Source organism: Corylus avellana, chromosome ca10 (assembly GCF_901000735.1).
Source record: "Corylus avellana chromosome ca10, CavTom2PMs-1.0".
Taxonomy (NCBI): Eukaryota; Viridiplantae; Streptophyta; class Magnoliopsida; order Fagales; family Betulaceae; genus Corylus; species Corylus avellana.
In genome coordinates, this window is record NC_081550.1 from 13,498,247 (window position 1) to 13,511,415 (window position 13,169).

At 36.4% G+C, this 13,169-nt stretch overlaps 1 protein-coding gene across 1 annotated transcript; it reads left to right on the forward strand.

The window, feature by feature from the left end:
• The first annotated feature begins 264 nt into the window (after positions 1–264).
• On the forward strand, positions 265–7,962 carry LOC132163291 (exosome complex component RRP41-like). Its single transcript, XM_059573524.1, has 7 exons — positions 265–463; positions 5,900–5,978; positions 6,201–6,303; positions 6,392–6,512; positions 6,725–6,813; positions 7,186–7,335; positions 7,653–7,962. The coding sequence occupies exons 1-7, from the start codon at positions 322–324 to the stop codon at positions 7,740–7,742; spliced, it is 774 nt and encodes a 257-aa protein (XP_059429507.1). The 5' UTR covers positions 265–321; the 3' UTR covers positions 7,743–7,962.
• The last annotated feature ends 5,207 nt before the right edge of the window (positions 7,963–13,169 follow it).

Genomic DNA, 13,169 nt, shown 5'->3' on the forward strand with positions numbered 1-13,169 from the left:
TTATAACATATTGATACTCCTATTGATACTCCTAAAAATATGAAAATTCTTCCAGTTCCCAACTTTTTTCATATTTGGGTTTTTTTTTTTTTTTAACGGAAAATAAGTTTATTAAAACAAAAAAGAAAAAAAGATAATTCAATAAAAAAAAAGAAAAACAAATGTCATATCTTTGAAACGGCGTCGTTCGCCCGCAATAATATTGGAGTAACAAGTGAAAACGCACCGTTTACAACGAGCCAAGGAAAACAAACACACATAACTCACTCTGTTCCGTGCACAAAAACGCAGCTTCGAAAATCGTAGGAGTCGCCGCCGAGAATGGCCGGGAAACCTGGAACGAACCCGACGACTTACTCGCCGTCAATGGCGACGGGTAAAACCCGTACGCCCATCTTCAAAGACCACGACGTTGATTGGGTCCGACCGGATGGTCGCGGCTTCCACCAGTGCCGGCCCGCCTGTACTTTCTTTTCTTTCTTTTATGGATTTATATGTCTTTTTTGTTTCCTTAGTTTTTCTCTTACGTTTATCAATGATAGTTGTGGGATTTCAACTGTGGGTTGTTTTTGTTTCTTGTTCGTGCTTTTAATATGATCAGTGTTGCCGATTATTATTGAGTTTATTTTAAACTTAATTTTTGCAAGATTTAAAGTTTATGGATTTTTCCATGTGGTTTTTTTTTAAACAAAGAAAATCTGTTTGTGGGTTTGGTAGATTCCGTGTTCATTTGTCTGGGGGCTGAAAAGGACTCTGCATTGCAGCGTTTTGTTGTCTTGGATGTAGTTCTGTTTTAAGGTTAATGGGGGTGACAAGCACGTCTTATAATGTTTTGGTATGACTCATTCTACACTAACATTCTCCAAGCCAGCCTATTTGTTTAAAGTCTAGCTTCAAAAATGTTATTATTTTATTTTATTTTTCAAATTATATCTTTTTATCTTGCTACGTAATATGTGATCTATTGTTCCATCTGATTATCGGGTTGTGGCTTTCATTCTCTGTGTTGTGAATTTGCTAGTGCTGGTGGTGCTTCCATTACATGGTTTGTGGTTTATCGTGTTTGGTTTAATGTAAATGCATAAATGCATCATTGGATTCCTGTTGTTTCTGTTGGTTTACGGTGTTCTTTTCTGAATCTCTCTGTTTCATTTGGCGTTATTTTGATTTCTAGGTTGGTTGACGAGAATATTTTCTTCTTGTTCTTTGTTTGTTGGGGTTTGAAGTATCTGTTATCTGTTAATGAATGATTTGGGATGACTATGCAAGTTCGATAGGTATGTGGCTTTATTATCTAGTGCACTATCTTTATTCATTTTTCAGTGCTCTCTCTCTCTCTCTCTCTCTCTCTCTCTCTTATAATTACTGTTTTAGGTAAAAGTTGTGATTGTGTACTTTAGTTGATACCATAATTGTAGCGCTAGACTTGTTGAGTAATTTTGTGGATACAGAGTGGAGTTACATAGTGTTAGGCTTTTGAAATTGACCCTATTCAGTATTCAAAACCATAATTGGTGTTTCCTTAATTTTCCCAAGTGTTTGGTGTGAAGAAGGAAGTTTTTAGAGGATTCTGAGTGGTTCTGTTACATAGCCGTCTGAAGGCTGTTATGATGTTCTGCATTTGGAAGAACATATATTCTCGGTCTGATTTTGTTAGATTGCTGTCGGAAAGCTGTCATGACGTTCTTGCATCTAGAAGAACATATATTCTTGGCCTAGTTTCGTCAGATAGCTATCAGAAGGCCGTCATGATGGCATTGCATCTGGAAGAACAAAGGCTCTCGTCTTGCTTCTGTCAAGTAGCCATCAAAAGCCTGTCATGACGATGTAGCTGAAAATTGTCTCAGCCGGTCTTTGTCAAAAAGCCGTTCATGATGTTGCCCGCTAAATCTGCGTCATGTCAAGAAGTTAGCGATGAAACCTTGGCTTTCTTCATGACGAAATTTCCTCTTCACCATGGTTAACCCAAAGTGATGTTTTCCTAAAAGGCTTGAAGCTTTCTACCATTTGGAGGTTTTATATTGATTTTATTCAAACCACACCATACAATACCTTGGTCCACCAAATATCGAAGGAGTAGGTTAGGAAAGGCACTTGAAGAAGATTGGCTAGCTTGGAGGCAAGCGAGAAGCTTGTTGTCATACGGAGTCTTAGATTTACAAAACAGGGCTTTGTAAGTTTCTATGTCTGTACTTGGAATCTTCTTTGTGAAAGTGATTTTGAGTTTGGTTACCCCACAATGGTTTTTCCCTTTGATGTACTCAATGGGTTTTTCACTTCGTAACAAAAATGTTTGTTTTATGCTTGTGATGTTGTATTGTTGAATATTGCTATTTACTTTCCTTATAACTGTTGCTTGAGTTTTTGATTTGGGGGTTGAACTCGTTCCCGTGTTCTTTCACCTAGTAAAATGATTATAAAACCAGAAATAATGGTTTAAATTGTAATTTATACTTATTAAAAAAAATGTAATTGATGGTGAGGAAAGAGGCACATCTTTTCCACTAGTGAAATCATGCCTGTCTTATATTATTTCTATATCAGGTATTGAAAAGTTTAAAGTACACTTTTAAGGACCTCTCTATTTTAAATTACCATTTTGACTATGCCATCCGACATTGCAGGATGGATCTTTACCACCTTAGAGCTTCTCCACCAATGTTCTTTATTTTAGTTATTCAAGAAGAAACACTCTCTTCTTTAGCTACTTAGAGCAATCTCATTGGGCCTTGTAGCAAAAATTGGCAAAAAAGTAGCCACATCTGGCTATAGCCATTTTAGAGCATTCTAATGGCTAGCCACTACATTTGCTGAGCACCCTAGCTCAACAAATGCATAAATAAACTAATAAAAAAATCAATTTGAGTCTCCTCTTTGGAAAAAGTGAAAGTGGGTAAAGAAAGAATATTTTAAATACGATAGTGAAAGTGAATAACTGAAATAGAAAGTGAGATGTAGGTGCTTTGGAAATGTGGGTAATTATAATAGAAAAAAGGTGATTCTTTAGCTAAAATTTTTGTTCAGTCAGATGTGAATGCTTTTACTCTTTTTATTACAAACTCCAAAAGATTCTCTATTCTCTTATGTACTTTCTTTAAATATGATTTCTCATTTCATTTTCCTCGACTGGAGAATAACAGTGAGATCCTCGTACACCAGCTGGCCATTCTGATCATACTTGAGCACAACCTTCTTTTCACGTTTCTGAGTTGGATAGGCTACACTAGGAGTAGGAACTCTGCTAGCAGCAAAATGGTCTTGAAGAAACTCCATTGAAAACTCTTCACCTGTCCATTAATAGAAATTGTTGTGTACATTGTTCCCTACATTTGGAACGATCAAAGTTGGCTGTTGCTGGATCCATTGAGCTGATGAACCAGGCACCTCAGCACCCACTGCGTCAAGCAACTTCTCATACTTATTTAGCTGCATAGGCATAGTTTCTCAGATACTAGAGCTGCTAATTCCCTCTCCAACCAACAAAGTAAGAGTAGACCCTCTGATGGTAGCCCATATCAGCTAAACCTCCTCACAAATTCAACTCCAACTTTTTCCATCACCATGACCATCAGAATTTTCACTTAATTTTTAAATTAAAGACTCAATTTTGCCAAAAAAAGGTTGTTGAAACATCGGGTAATTGACATTTGCAATTGTGTTGCATTTGATCAATTCCTTCACATAAATCTCCTTCATCTTGATCAAATGTAAAGGACTGGATATAACAGCAACAGAAATGCACAATCCTGATCGAATCCAACAAATTTATACACAATCACTTACCAATCTTCCCAAGGCTATCTCTCCCACTTTCAATTACCCTGATGAAATGAAATAATTCTTGGATCGTCCATGCAACAAAAACGTAAAACCCACACCCAATTAATTACAAGTCCTTATGTTCAATAAAATCATAGCCAAATCGAGCCAGTGTACCTCCAAAGATCCAAAATGGGAATTTGTGTGACACCAATCATTTGAAATCTAACTCAATATCATGCCTGATCTTCCATCTAACTCGAGCGTCAGAGAGCGATATTGCCAAGAATAAAGCGGCATTGACCCACAAAGGAGCAGAGAAAAGAATGCCTTCTTTTAGAGCCTTCACCAGAAGGTGCACCAGAGTCGTACGCGGGCTTTGACGGAGACCCCAACTTCACCTTCAACTGAGTGAGCAAGAGAGCGTTGTTATTTGAGTCTTTTTTTAGCGATAGTGAGAGAGATGAAAGAGAAATGGTTAAAAAATGGGTGAAGAAGTTACAATGCTTCACGATGAAGAAGCACTGTAGCAAAATGTTGGTTTAAAGATTCTGAACATAATCTGTTGGAGTGGGGTTTCGGGGCCTTATTAGCTAAAGTTTAAAGATTTGGGAGTTTTACAGCATCTGTTGGAGATGCTTAGCATGACAGTTCATGGTACAACCTGTTTATACAAAAAATTTGAGCCGTTTTGTATCATTGAATGAGAACACCTTTACAAGACTCTGTCTGTACAACATGTTTACAGAAAACCAAGTGTATATATATTTGAATCAAAACTCTCCGTCTCAATGTGACTGCCTTTACGTAGCTGATGGTTGCTCAAGTATGTTTGGGCAATGGAGAAGGGCAGAGAAGCAGCCTGTATTATTCTCTTGTATTTTGGTGTTCAAAATAGGCGTGGTTCGAACACATCTATTATGGCAGCCTAGAAAGAACTCATATGTTATATTAAGTCTCTTGGTACTAATAACCATAAAGCGTACATAGCAGACACATACATGTTGAGCCTAATAGAGCATATAAAACTAAAAATTAGGCATCTAAAGTAAGCACCTTGCCACTTGAAACTCTTTTGGGAGTGTTTGTTATGAACATTTATTATATTTGTGGAAAAAGGTTTATATTTTGAAGGTTGATATTTGCTATTGATATCATTTCTACCAATGGCTTTGATTGTGCTATCTTCTGTTATCTAGTTCTACTTCTTTTTTTTCTTTGGTATAATTATATTCTCGTCCTGCTTTAGTTCTAAATTTCTTTAAAGGCTCTTGTTTCTGAATGTCAGCTGGCTCTTTTTTTGGCCCTGTACAGCGATTAAATAGATCCCTAGTTGCTGCTTTTACTATAAGATTCCTGGATAGGCCAAATTCGATTGACTGGATGGCTCCAATATTGAAACCTCAAGGATGTCTAAGTTTTATATGTTGTATGACTGCATTGAAGTGTCAATTCATTACTACACAAGGTTTTAGAAGTGTGGTAGTATACTTTTTAGTTTTTGCAACTAACTTTATGTTAATAATATATTCCCTCAGTCCCATGTTGTTGGTGTGGTATTCCATTTTGGGATGTCCTAAAAAATTATCTGGTTTGAGAAGTGAAGAGCCACAAATTTAATGACTTTTCTAATATGCCCACTTTAAAGTCGATGGTTTAAATTATTTTCATAAGTTTGCTTGACCTTTTAGAAAGAGTGGTCTCAGAAACTTCTATCTTTTTATTTGAAAGAAAATGCATTAAATTCTATTGCCTTAAAGTTGGATTTTATAACGTGTACAAACAATATGACGTGGACAGTAGTATACACTGCTTAGGGTGTAATATCATGGGTAGTGTGAGTCTCACGTGTTCGTACTTGTTAAATTGTCATGGGTATTGAATCATAGAAATTTTTCCATAAAGAAACTAACATACTGAAAATGCTCTTCTATTAAATGGACATAGTTATGCTGCCACCTTTGATATAAATTGTTTCGGTCTTCTAAGCATGTATAAGTTCAGAAGTTTGAGGCTTATACAGAACATTCGAACCTCATGTTTTGGATTTTTATTTCATTGTATTCTCATATTTGCTTCATTGTAAGGTTAAACTATGACTATAACTCTGAAGGAATAACAATTTTTTGGTTGCTTGCAGTTTTTAGGACTGGTGCTGTTAATTCTGCTTCAGGATCTGCTTATGCGGAGTTTGGAAATACTAAGGTCATTGTGTCTGTGTGAGTGTATCTTTTAACTCAGAAATCATGTTTTCCTTGTTACCCTGCTATTTTAAAATGGACCCATTCTCTAGTTAGTTTTTCTATTCTAATTATTGAAAATGTTTTTCGAAGTTAATTTGCATTTTATTTTTTGTAATATACATTCTAGCAAGCTATATAATAAACAGTTGAGAGCATATATAGATGCAAGAAAGTTTGATAGGGTGTTGGTTGGTTCAGATTTGGGCCAAGAGAAAGTAAGAAGGCAATGATGTACAGCGATATTGGGCGGCTAAATTGTAATGTCAGCTATACAACTTTTGCCACCCCAGTCCGTGGACAGGTATATGGATAGGATCTCTTATTGTCAACTTAATTATCCTCTTCTTCATATTTTTTATTATTTGCATTAAATTTTGAGCTCCCATTAGGGATCAGACTACAAAGAGTTTTCCTCAATGCTTCATAAAGCTTTGGAGGGTGCAATAATTTTGGAAACTTTCCCCAAGACTACTGTAGATGTTTTTGCGTTGGTGCTGGAATCTGGTGGCAGTAAGTATGAAGTTTTGTTTTAAAAGAAATGAAATATACACACATACATATAACAGTGGTTGTTTAGCGTCTGAATCTTGTTACCGAATTGTATCAGGTCAGAGACCTGTTTTTGTTTGGGTGACGTAGTTTCCAACATGATATTTGAGTGGGAAACAGTAATATTATTTTTGAGTTTTTTGTGAGCTTTTTGCATGTTCATTTCATTGTAGGTGATCTTCATGTTGTCATATCATGTGCCAGTCTTGCCCTAGCAGATGCCGGGATTTTGATGTATGACCTTGTTGCCTCAGTTTCTTTGGTATGCAACGACCTGGCACTTCCCTACATGTTTCAATTGGTAGTTGAGCATGATAGAAAATCATTTGCGTAGAAGCTAATAACTTTGATATTTAAAGTTTTGTTTCTCCTGTAATTTTTCCTCATTCCCATTCTTTTCCATTTCCTTATTTGACTGCTAGTGACATGTTTGTTCTCTTGTTGTTTCCTTTTGATCAATTATCTAAATTTGTTATCTCAACTCTGAATGTACTTCCACCATTATTTCATTGCTAATCCAATATTTGGGAAAAACCGTGTGTCAGTATTTAGGCTCTTAATATATCTTATGAATTTGTAGATCTCTACTTGTTGAAAATATTGACACAATGGTATTTAATATTTTGGTACCTAGTCTTCTCTTGGTAAGAACCTCGTCATTGATCCCGTTTTGGAAGAGGAAAGCTACCAAGACGGAAGCTTAACGATTACATGTATGCCTTCTCGATATGAGGTCACTCAGCTTTCTATTACAGGGGAGTGGTCAACCCCAAAAATTAACGAGGTATGTCAACTATATGATGCTTTGCTCTCTCTCTCTCTCTCTCTCTCTCTCTTATTTTAGAAGAGTTTGCGCTTTATAAGAGAATGCAATGAGCTGCAGAAATGTCTGCAAATTGAGGGTAGGGTGGTAGAACTTGCATGCTCTCATTTGTGGCTTTGGTTCAATAAAACCTTTTCACTAGTCACATGGGAAGTATGAAGTAAAATTTGAACCTGCAACTCTTAGTAGTTTTGACACAATTGCTTGTATTCATGTATCCATAGAATAATTGTTCTGTATTTGGCCAATCCAAATACTAATATTGCTTTTGCAAGCAGGGGATGCAGCTATGCCTGGACGCCTGCTCAAAGCTTGCAAAGATCATGAGGTCTTGTTTGAAAGAAGCCACTTCCACTTCACAGGAGTAGGGAAGAAACTTCTTTTCAATTTTTTTTTTTTTTTTTTTTTAATATACATGTCAATGTCTTAGCTTTCCCTACCCCCACCCATCCCACCAAAACGGAAGAAGAAAAGAAAGACTTACACAGATTTTGTGAACACAATCTGAATTTTGGTTCTTGTACTGTTGTACATCACCGATTCTTCTGAATTTTGAGTCAGCATTGCAGTGCATTTGAAGTTGTAATATTTGTCATTGTTGGACCAAATCAACCAATCAAAATTGTTTTTCAGAGGCTTTTTATTCCTCAATGTCTTTTAAAAATAACTAACTAAAGTTATTTTTAGTGGTTGGCCGACATTCAAGTCATTTTTTTGTAGCTGTCAATGTATTCAGGGATCGCCATTAGACAGAATTTCTCAATATGAGATAGCTATTCAAAGTAGTATACAATCCCTTTTAGAAAAAGGTGGGTTAACTAACGAATAATAAGCTACCGAAAATGAAAATTTGATAGAACCCTATTAAAAATTTATATGGGAAAAATCATAATCCCTTATTCTCATAATCATGAATCAGAATCTCACAAATTGAGAAAAAAATACTACTCAAAATCCTACGACATAAATAAAGGACTAGAATTTGTTATCCTACAATAACAAGGATTCTAAGATTCTTTAAGTATAACACAGTGGACATGCAGTCAACGTCACCATGCATCAAGTAAAAGTAACAAGTTCAAAAAAGCCTTTATCCCAAATTTATATGCAATATAATGCCCTTTGTTCTCATAATCATCCCTTAATTAACATAATCTGGTCCACACCACCCAACGAACCCCACCAGGTTTTCCAACTTCTAACTCGTTATGACCTCCGGGGATGGACTAATGGTCTGGTGGAAAAGATTCATGAATGTTGTGGGGAAGGCATGATAATCCCAAAGCTCTCATCTTAAACACATTCCGTATTTCCGTTATGCCCGGGTATGCCTAGTTTCAAGCCCAAATTGCTCGTTTGAGGGATGAGGCCACTGTAACGGCTTGAAGTGTAACACCCTAGTAAAATCAATTAATTGGTAATTGATTCCATAGTTCGCCTCTCAGCTTTATTCCACTAGGAACAAATCTCACAGATCTCATCCTCTCCAAGAAGAGTCAGTAGGGGAAGACATTTCACTAAAGGACGGAGATAGTTATAATTTAAATTCATAATCATAAATAACTAGAGTGAAACTTAAAGCATCATAACATAGATAGACTTCGAAGTGTCGACGTTAAAGATCAATCATCAAAATATATTACATGCTAGATCTAATTGTTCTAAACATAATTAAAGCCTACATTTAACGAGGTATAACATAAAGACGATTTCAATCATATCCTGATGGATAGCTCCGTCAGCGTCCCACATGGACTTGAGCTACACAGGATCTAAGTTCTCAAAAATGATCCGGATCAAGTCCTTCACAATGATCGAATGCCTCCCAGGATCCATATTCAGCTAAACTATCTATAATAGCACAGGTATACGTATAGAGAAAAATGAATACAATATAGTAAGTCCGACGACTTAGTGAGTAAAATGCACATGACTTACACTCATTAATTGGTGAACTCAATTGTTTATAAATCACATGCAACATTATGAGATTATAGTTTATCATATGATCATAGAAGCAATATAGATATAATATATTGTTAGGTTTTAGTTTGGCTGTATTCAATGCAAATGACCTTTGTTTTATTTGTTGTTTAAAACAATGGGTTAAGGGTGCAAAATTAGGAGCTTTTTGGTAGCCTTTTGTTTTTCCGTCAGATGGGCATCATGACAGCTTGTGATGGCACCTTAAGGAATGCTCACTGTTTTCTTGTCACAATGCGGGTCATGATGGACTCGTGATGGCATTTTGAGATGTACTCACTGTTTTCTCGTCAGATGCCTTGTTAGGACGGGTACGTGACATGGCTAAAGAATGAGCTCATTGGTTTCTTGTCAGATGCCTCGTGAGGACGGGTAAGTGACGTTACTAAAGAATGAGCTCCCTGGTTACTTGTCAAATGACTCGTCAGGACGAGTACGTGACGTGACTGAAGAATGAGCTCACTAGTTTCTCATTAGATAGATCGTCAGGACGGGACACATGACGTGACTGAAGAACGAACTCACTGTTCTCTTGTTAGATGGCTCGTCAAGACGAACTCGTGAAGGGGCTGAGATGTTTTTACTCTTCACGTCATGATGAGACTTCTTTCCCATTAAGACTTGAACATTTCCAGATCTCATATCTGTGTATTTTGTTCATCACGTCTTAATGCGAAATTAGTCCCATTAAGACGTGATGAGTAAAAATTCTTCCCTATAAAGTCCTTTTTTTTTTGTCACTATTCACTGCATACTTTTTTGGGTATTTTTCTCGAGAGTCTCAAAGGTTTTCCTCTAATCAGTGAGTTCTTGTGAGTTGGTTTCCAAGAGAGGACGTGGTGAAAGCTTCAGGCTATCGTTCCTCTTGATGTGTTGATCGTCATTCTACAATCGACAACTGTGCTTGTTCTACAATTGTGAAGGAGTCTATTGAAGGTTTGGTAAGGAAATGCGATCCATAAAGATGGTCAGTTAGGAAACAAGCAAGTGAGCTTGTTGTTCTTATAGAGTCTAGAGATTCTCAAGGGTTTGTGAGTATTTTCTACTATCTGTAATCTAAATCTTCGTATAGTAATTTCCTAGGTTTGACTGCTTTGGAGTAGTTTTTCCTTTTGATTGGTTCAAAACATTTTCTACTTCGTCAACAAGTTTTGGTGTTGTGGTTGTGATGTTTTAATTTCCGTTGTACATGATTATTCTGTGTTTGCATTATCTTTCGTTTTAATTGGTGGTTAGGGGTAGAACACAATCCTTGTGTTTTATCATATATGTTGGGGGGAAATCCACTTTACCCTCCTGAAGTTTCAGGAGTTTTTCAATTTGAACCCTAAAGTTTAAAAATTGGCAATATACCCCCCTAATGTTTCAAAAATTTTCAATTTAAACATTCCATTACTAATTTCCGTTAAATTGGATGAAAATTAAAAAAAAAACGCCTGAGGGTAATTACGTAATTTTATAGATTTTTCATCCAATTTGACGGAAATTAGTCACGGAAGGTTTTAATTGAAATTTTTTGAAACATTAGGGGGGGTACATTGCTAATTTTTAAACTTTGAGGTTCAAATTGAAAAACCCCTGAAACTTCATGGGGGTAAAATGGATTTTTCCCTATATGTTGTAATATAAGGATCATGTCATAGTTCAACTCCATATAGTCTACCAGAGATATTACCCTTTTTTAACAAGGTTCATGCTATTCCAAGAGACTTGTAATACAACACTAGTACCTTAGATAATGCACACTACCATCTATAACACTAGTAGCCTGACCTAGTTCGACATTGGGTGGTCCACGCTACTAATGATGTATGTCTTGTAGTGACCCACCAATCAAATATGGCTGCATCGGTCACGTACAACTATTGTATCCAAGGCTTGTATAAACACACACAGTTGACCATAGGGTTAACTCGTATAGTAAGCCTATGATCATTAATCCGCATGTATTGATGTACATGCCATACGATGCAATTAATCTTGTCTATCTTTTACATGCATGCTCTTACAAATATCATGATTTGCATAATTTTACTTAATCAACATACTGTTTCACAAAATAGAGTTCACAGTACTTCAAAATGTATTTTATGAGAGTAGTAAAGGCATGTTTGGTATATATAAAATAATTATGCTATGCGTAAAAAATAACAAGTATTCTTGTGAGTTTGTACTCACTAAAGCTCCTCCACAAATTCCTCCAAAGGTTCCACACCTTCAAAATCTGAGAAAATACCAATCATTAGTTCTAAACTCAAGCTAAAACAAGTCCTAGACCTAAACATCTTAAAAATAGACTTTCTGCCTAACCATCGAATGTTTGGACATAGAGGCTCGAACGTTCGGCCATGAAATCGAATGTTTGGACAGAGAGGTTCGAACATTTGGTATTGGGTTGAAAACCCTTTTCAAACCAAAAGCCACTAAACCATTTCTAAGCAAGTCCTAAGGCCTTAACATGATCCCTAACAGAGTCTTGGCCCAAAATAACATCTCGATGGAGAAGGAACTACGTCTCACATCATCAAAATGTTAATGCATGCTTAATCCAAGATTAAAGTCAACTCCAATATCAACTCAAATCTAACAACTAACCTATGAAAAAAACACTTAAACACTATAACAACTAGATAAAAAACGAGTTAAGCGAAGAAGATTACCTCATTGAAGCAAAGCCTCCTAGAAATCTCTCATTCTCCTTTGAAAACTCACACACACACACACACACACACAAATATAGGTTTCACTGGGCAATAAAGGCAGATGAAGCATAGAGGGTCGAAAGAGGTGGTATTTATAGGGTTGTAAAAGCTGAGAATGCTGTTTTCTTAGTTTTGCACACAGTCGAATGTTCGGTGGTCCAGAGTCGAACGTTTGGTCCTCTATTACCCAACGGATCTAGGGTTGTAGGTCAAACATTCAATTATCCAAGGTTGAACTGTAGCGCCTCTAGTAATTACTAGGTTGTGTTTAACTTAGTTGGAGGATTATCATGATGGTCCAATTAATTAGGGTTCGTTGGAAGTGAGATTTTTCGGATTTTTAGGTTTTGACCTAATGTTCTCAGAGGGGACCACCGAAAGTTCATTGACCAAATTTTGACCCACTAGATAAAGACCAAACGTTCGACCTGCAATCCTAGAACCACTATGCAATAGTACACTGAATGTTCACCTCGGGACCACTGAACCTTCGCTACCCTGTAGGACTATCACAGCAACACCATTCGCTTTTCCAACCCTATAAATACGCCATCTCAAACCCTTCTAAGCCTCATTTTACCCTTTGAGCCCTAGAGAAACCCTGCTTGAGTGATTTGTGAGTTTTGAGAAGAAGAAGGAAGGTTTTCTTGGAGATCCTTGTTCTAGAGAGGTAACATTCTTAACTTGACTTGTTCTTTACCTAGTTGATTATCCTGGTTAAGTATTTTTCATTATTTGGTTGCTATTTTTGCGCTATATTGTTGTTTTAGGGTTTTTAATATTGATTTAAGCATGAGTTAATGTTTCATTCTCATTGAACATATTTTCTTTTGCATGGAGATGTTATTTTGGGTAGGAGTATGCTAGGGATCTTGTTGTGGCCTTAGGACTTGCTTAAAATTTATTAAAACGTTGTTTTGTTCCAAATGGATTTTTTTCCCAGAAGAAAACAATCACAACTTTCTGATCGAAAGTTTGTGCTGACGTGTTTGAATGTTTCTGTAGTGTTTCAGGTAATTACTAGGCCGTCATTAGCTTAGTTAAAGGATTATCAAGGGTTCTAGGTCCATTTGGACCCGTTTGTAAAAGTTTTTGGGGTTTTTCATCACT

Bases quoted from the DNA above. Each gene is read 5' to 3' on its own strand.
- LOC132163291 (XM_059573524.1), top strand. From the start codon at position 322: ATGGCCGGGAAACCTGGAACGAACCCGACGACTTACTCGCCGTCAATG. The intron at 6,304-6,391 runs GTATATGGATAG...AGCTCCCATTAG, and splicing joins CCACCCCAGTCCGTGGACAG to GGATCAGACTACAAAGAGTT. The intron at 7,336-7,652 runs GTATGTCAACTA...TTTTGCAAGCAG, and splicing joins CAACCCCAAAAATTAACGAG to GGGATGCAGCTATGCCTGGA.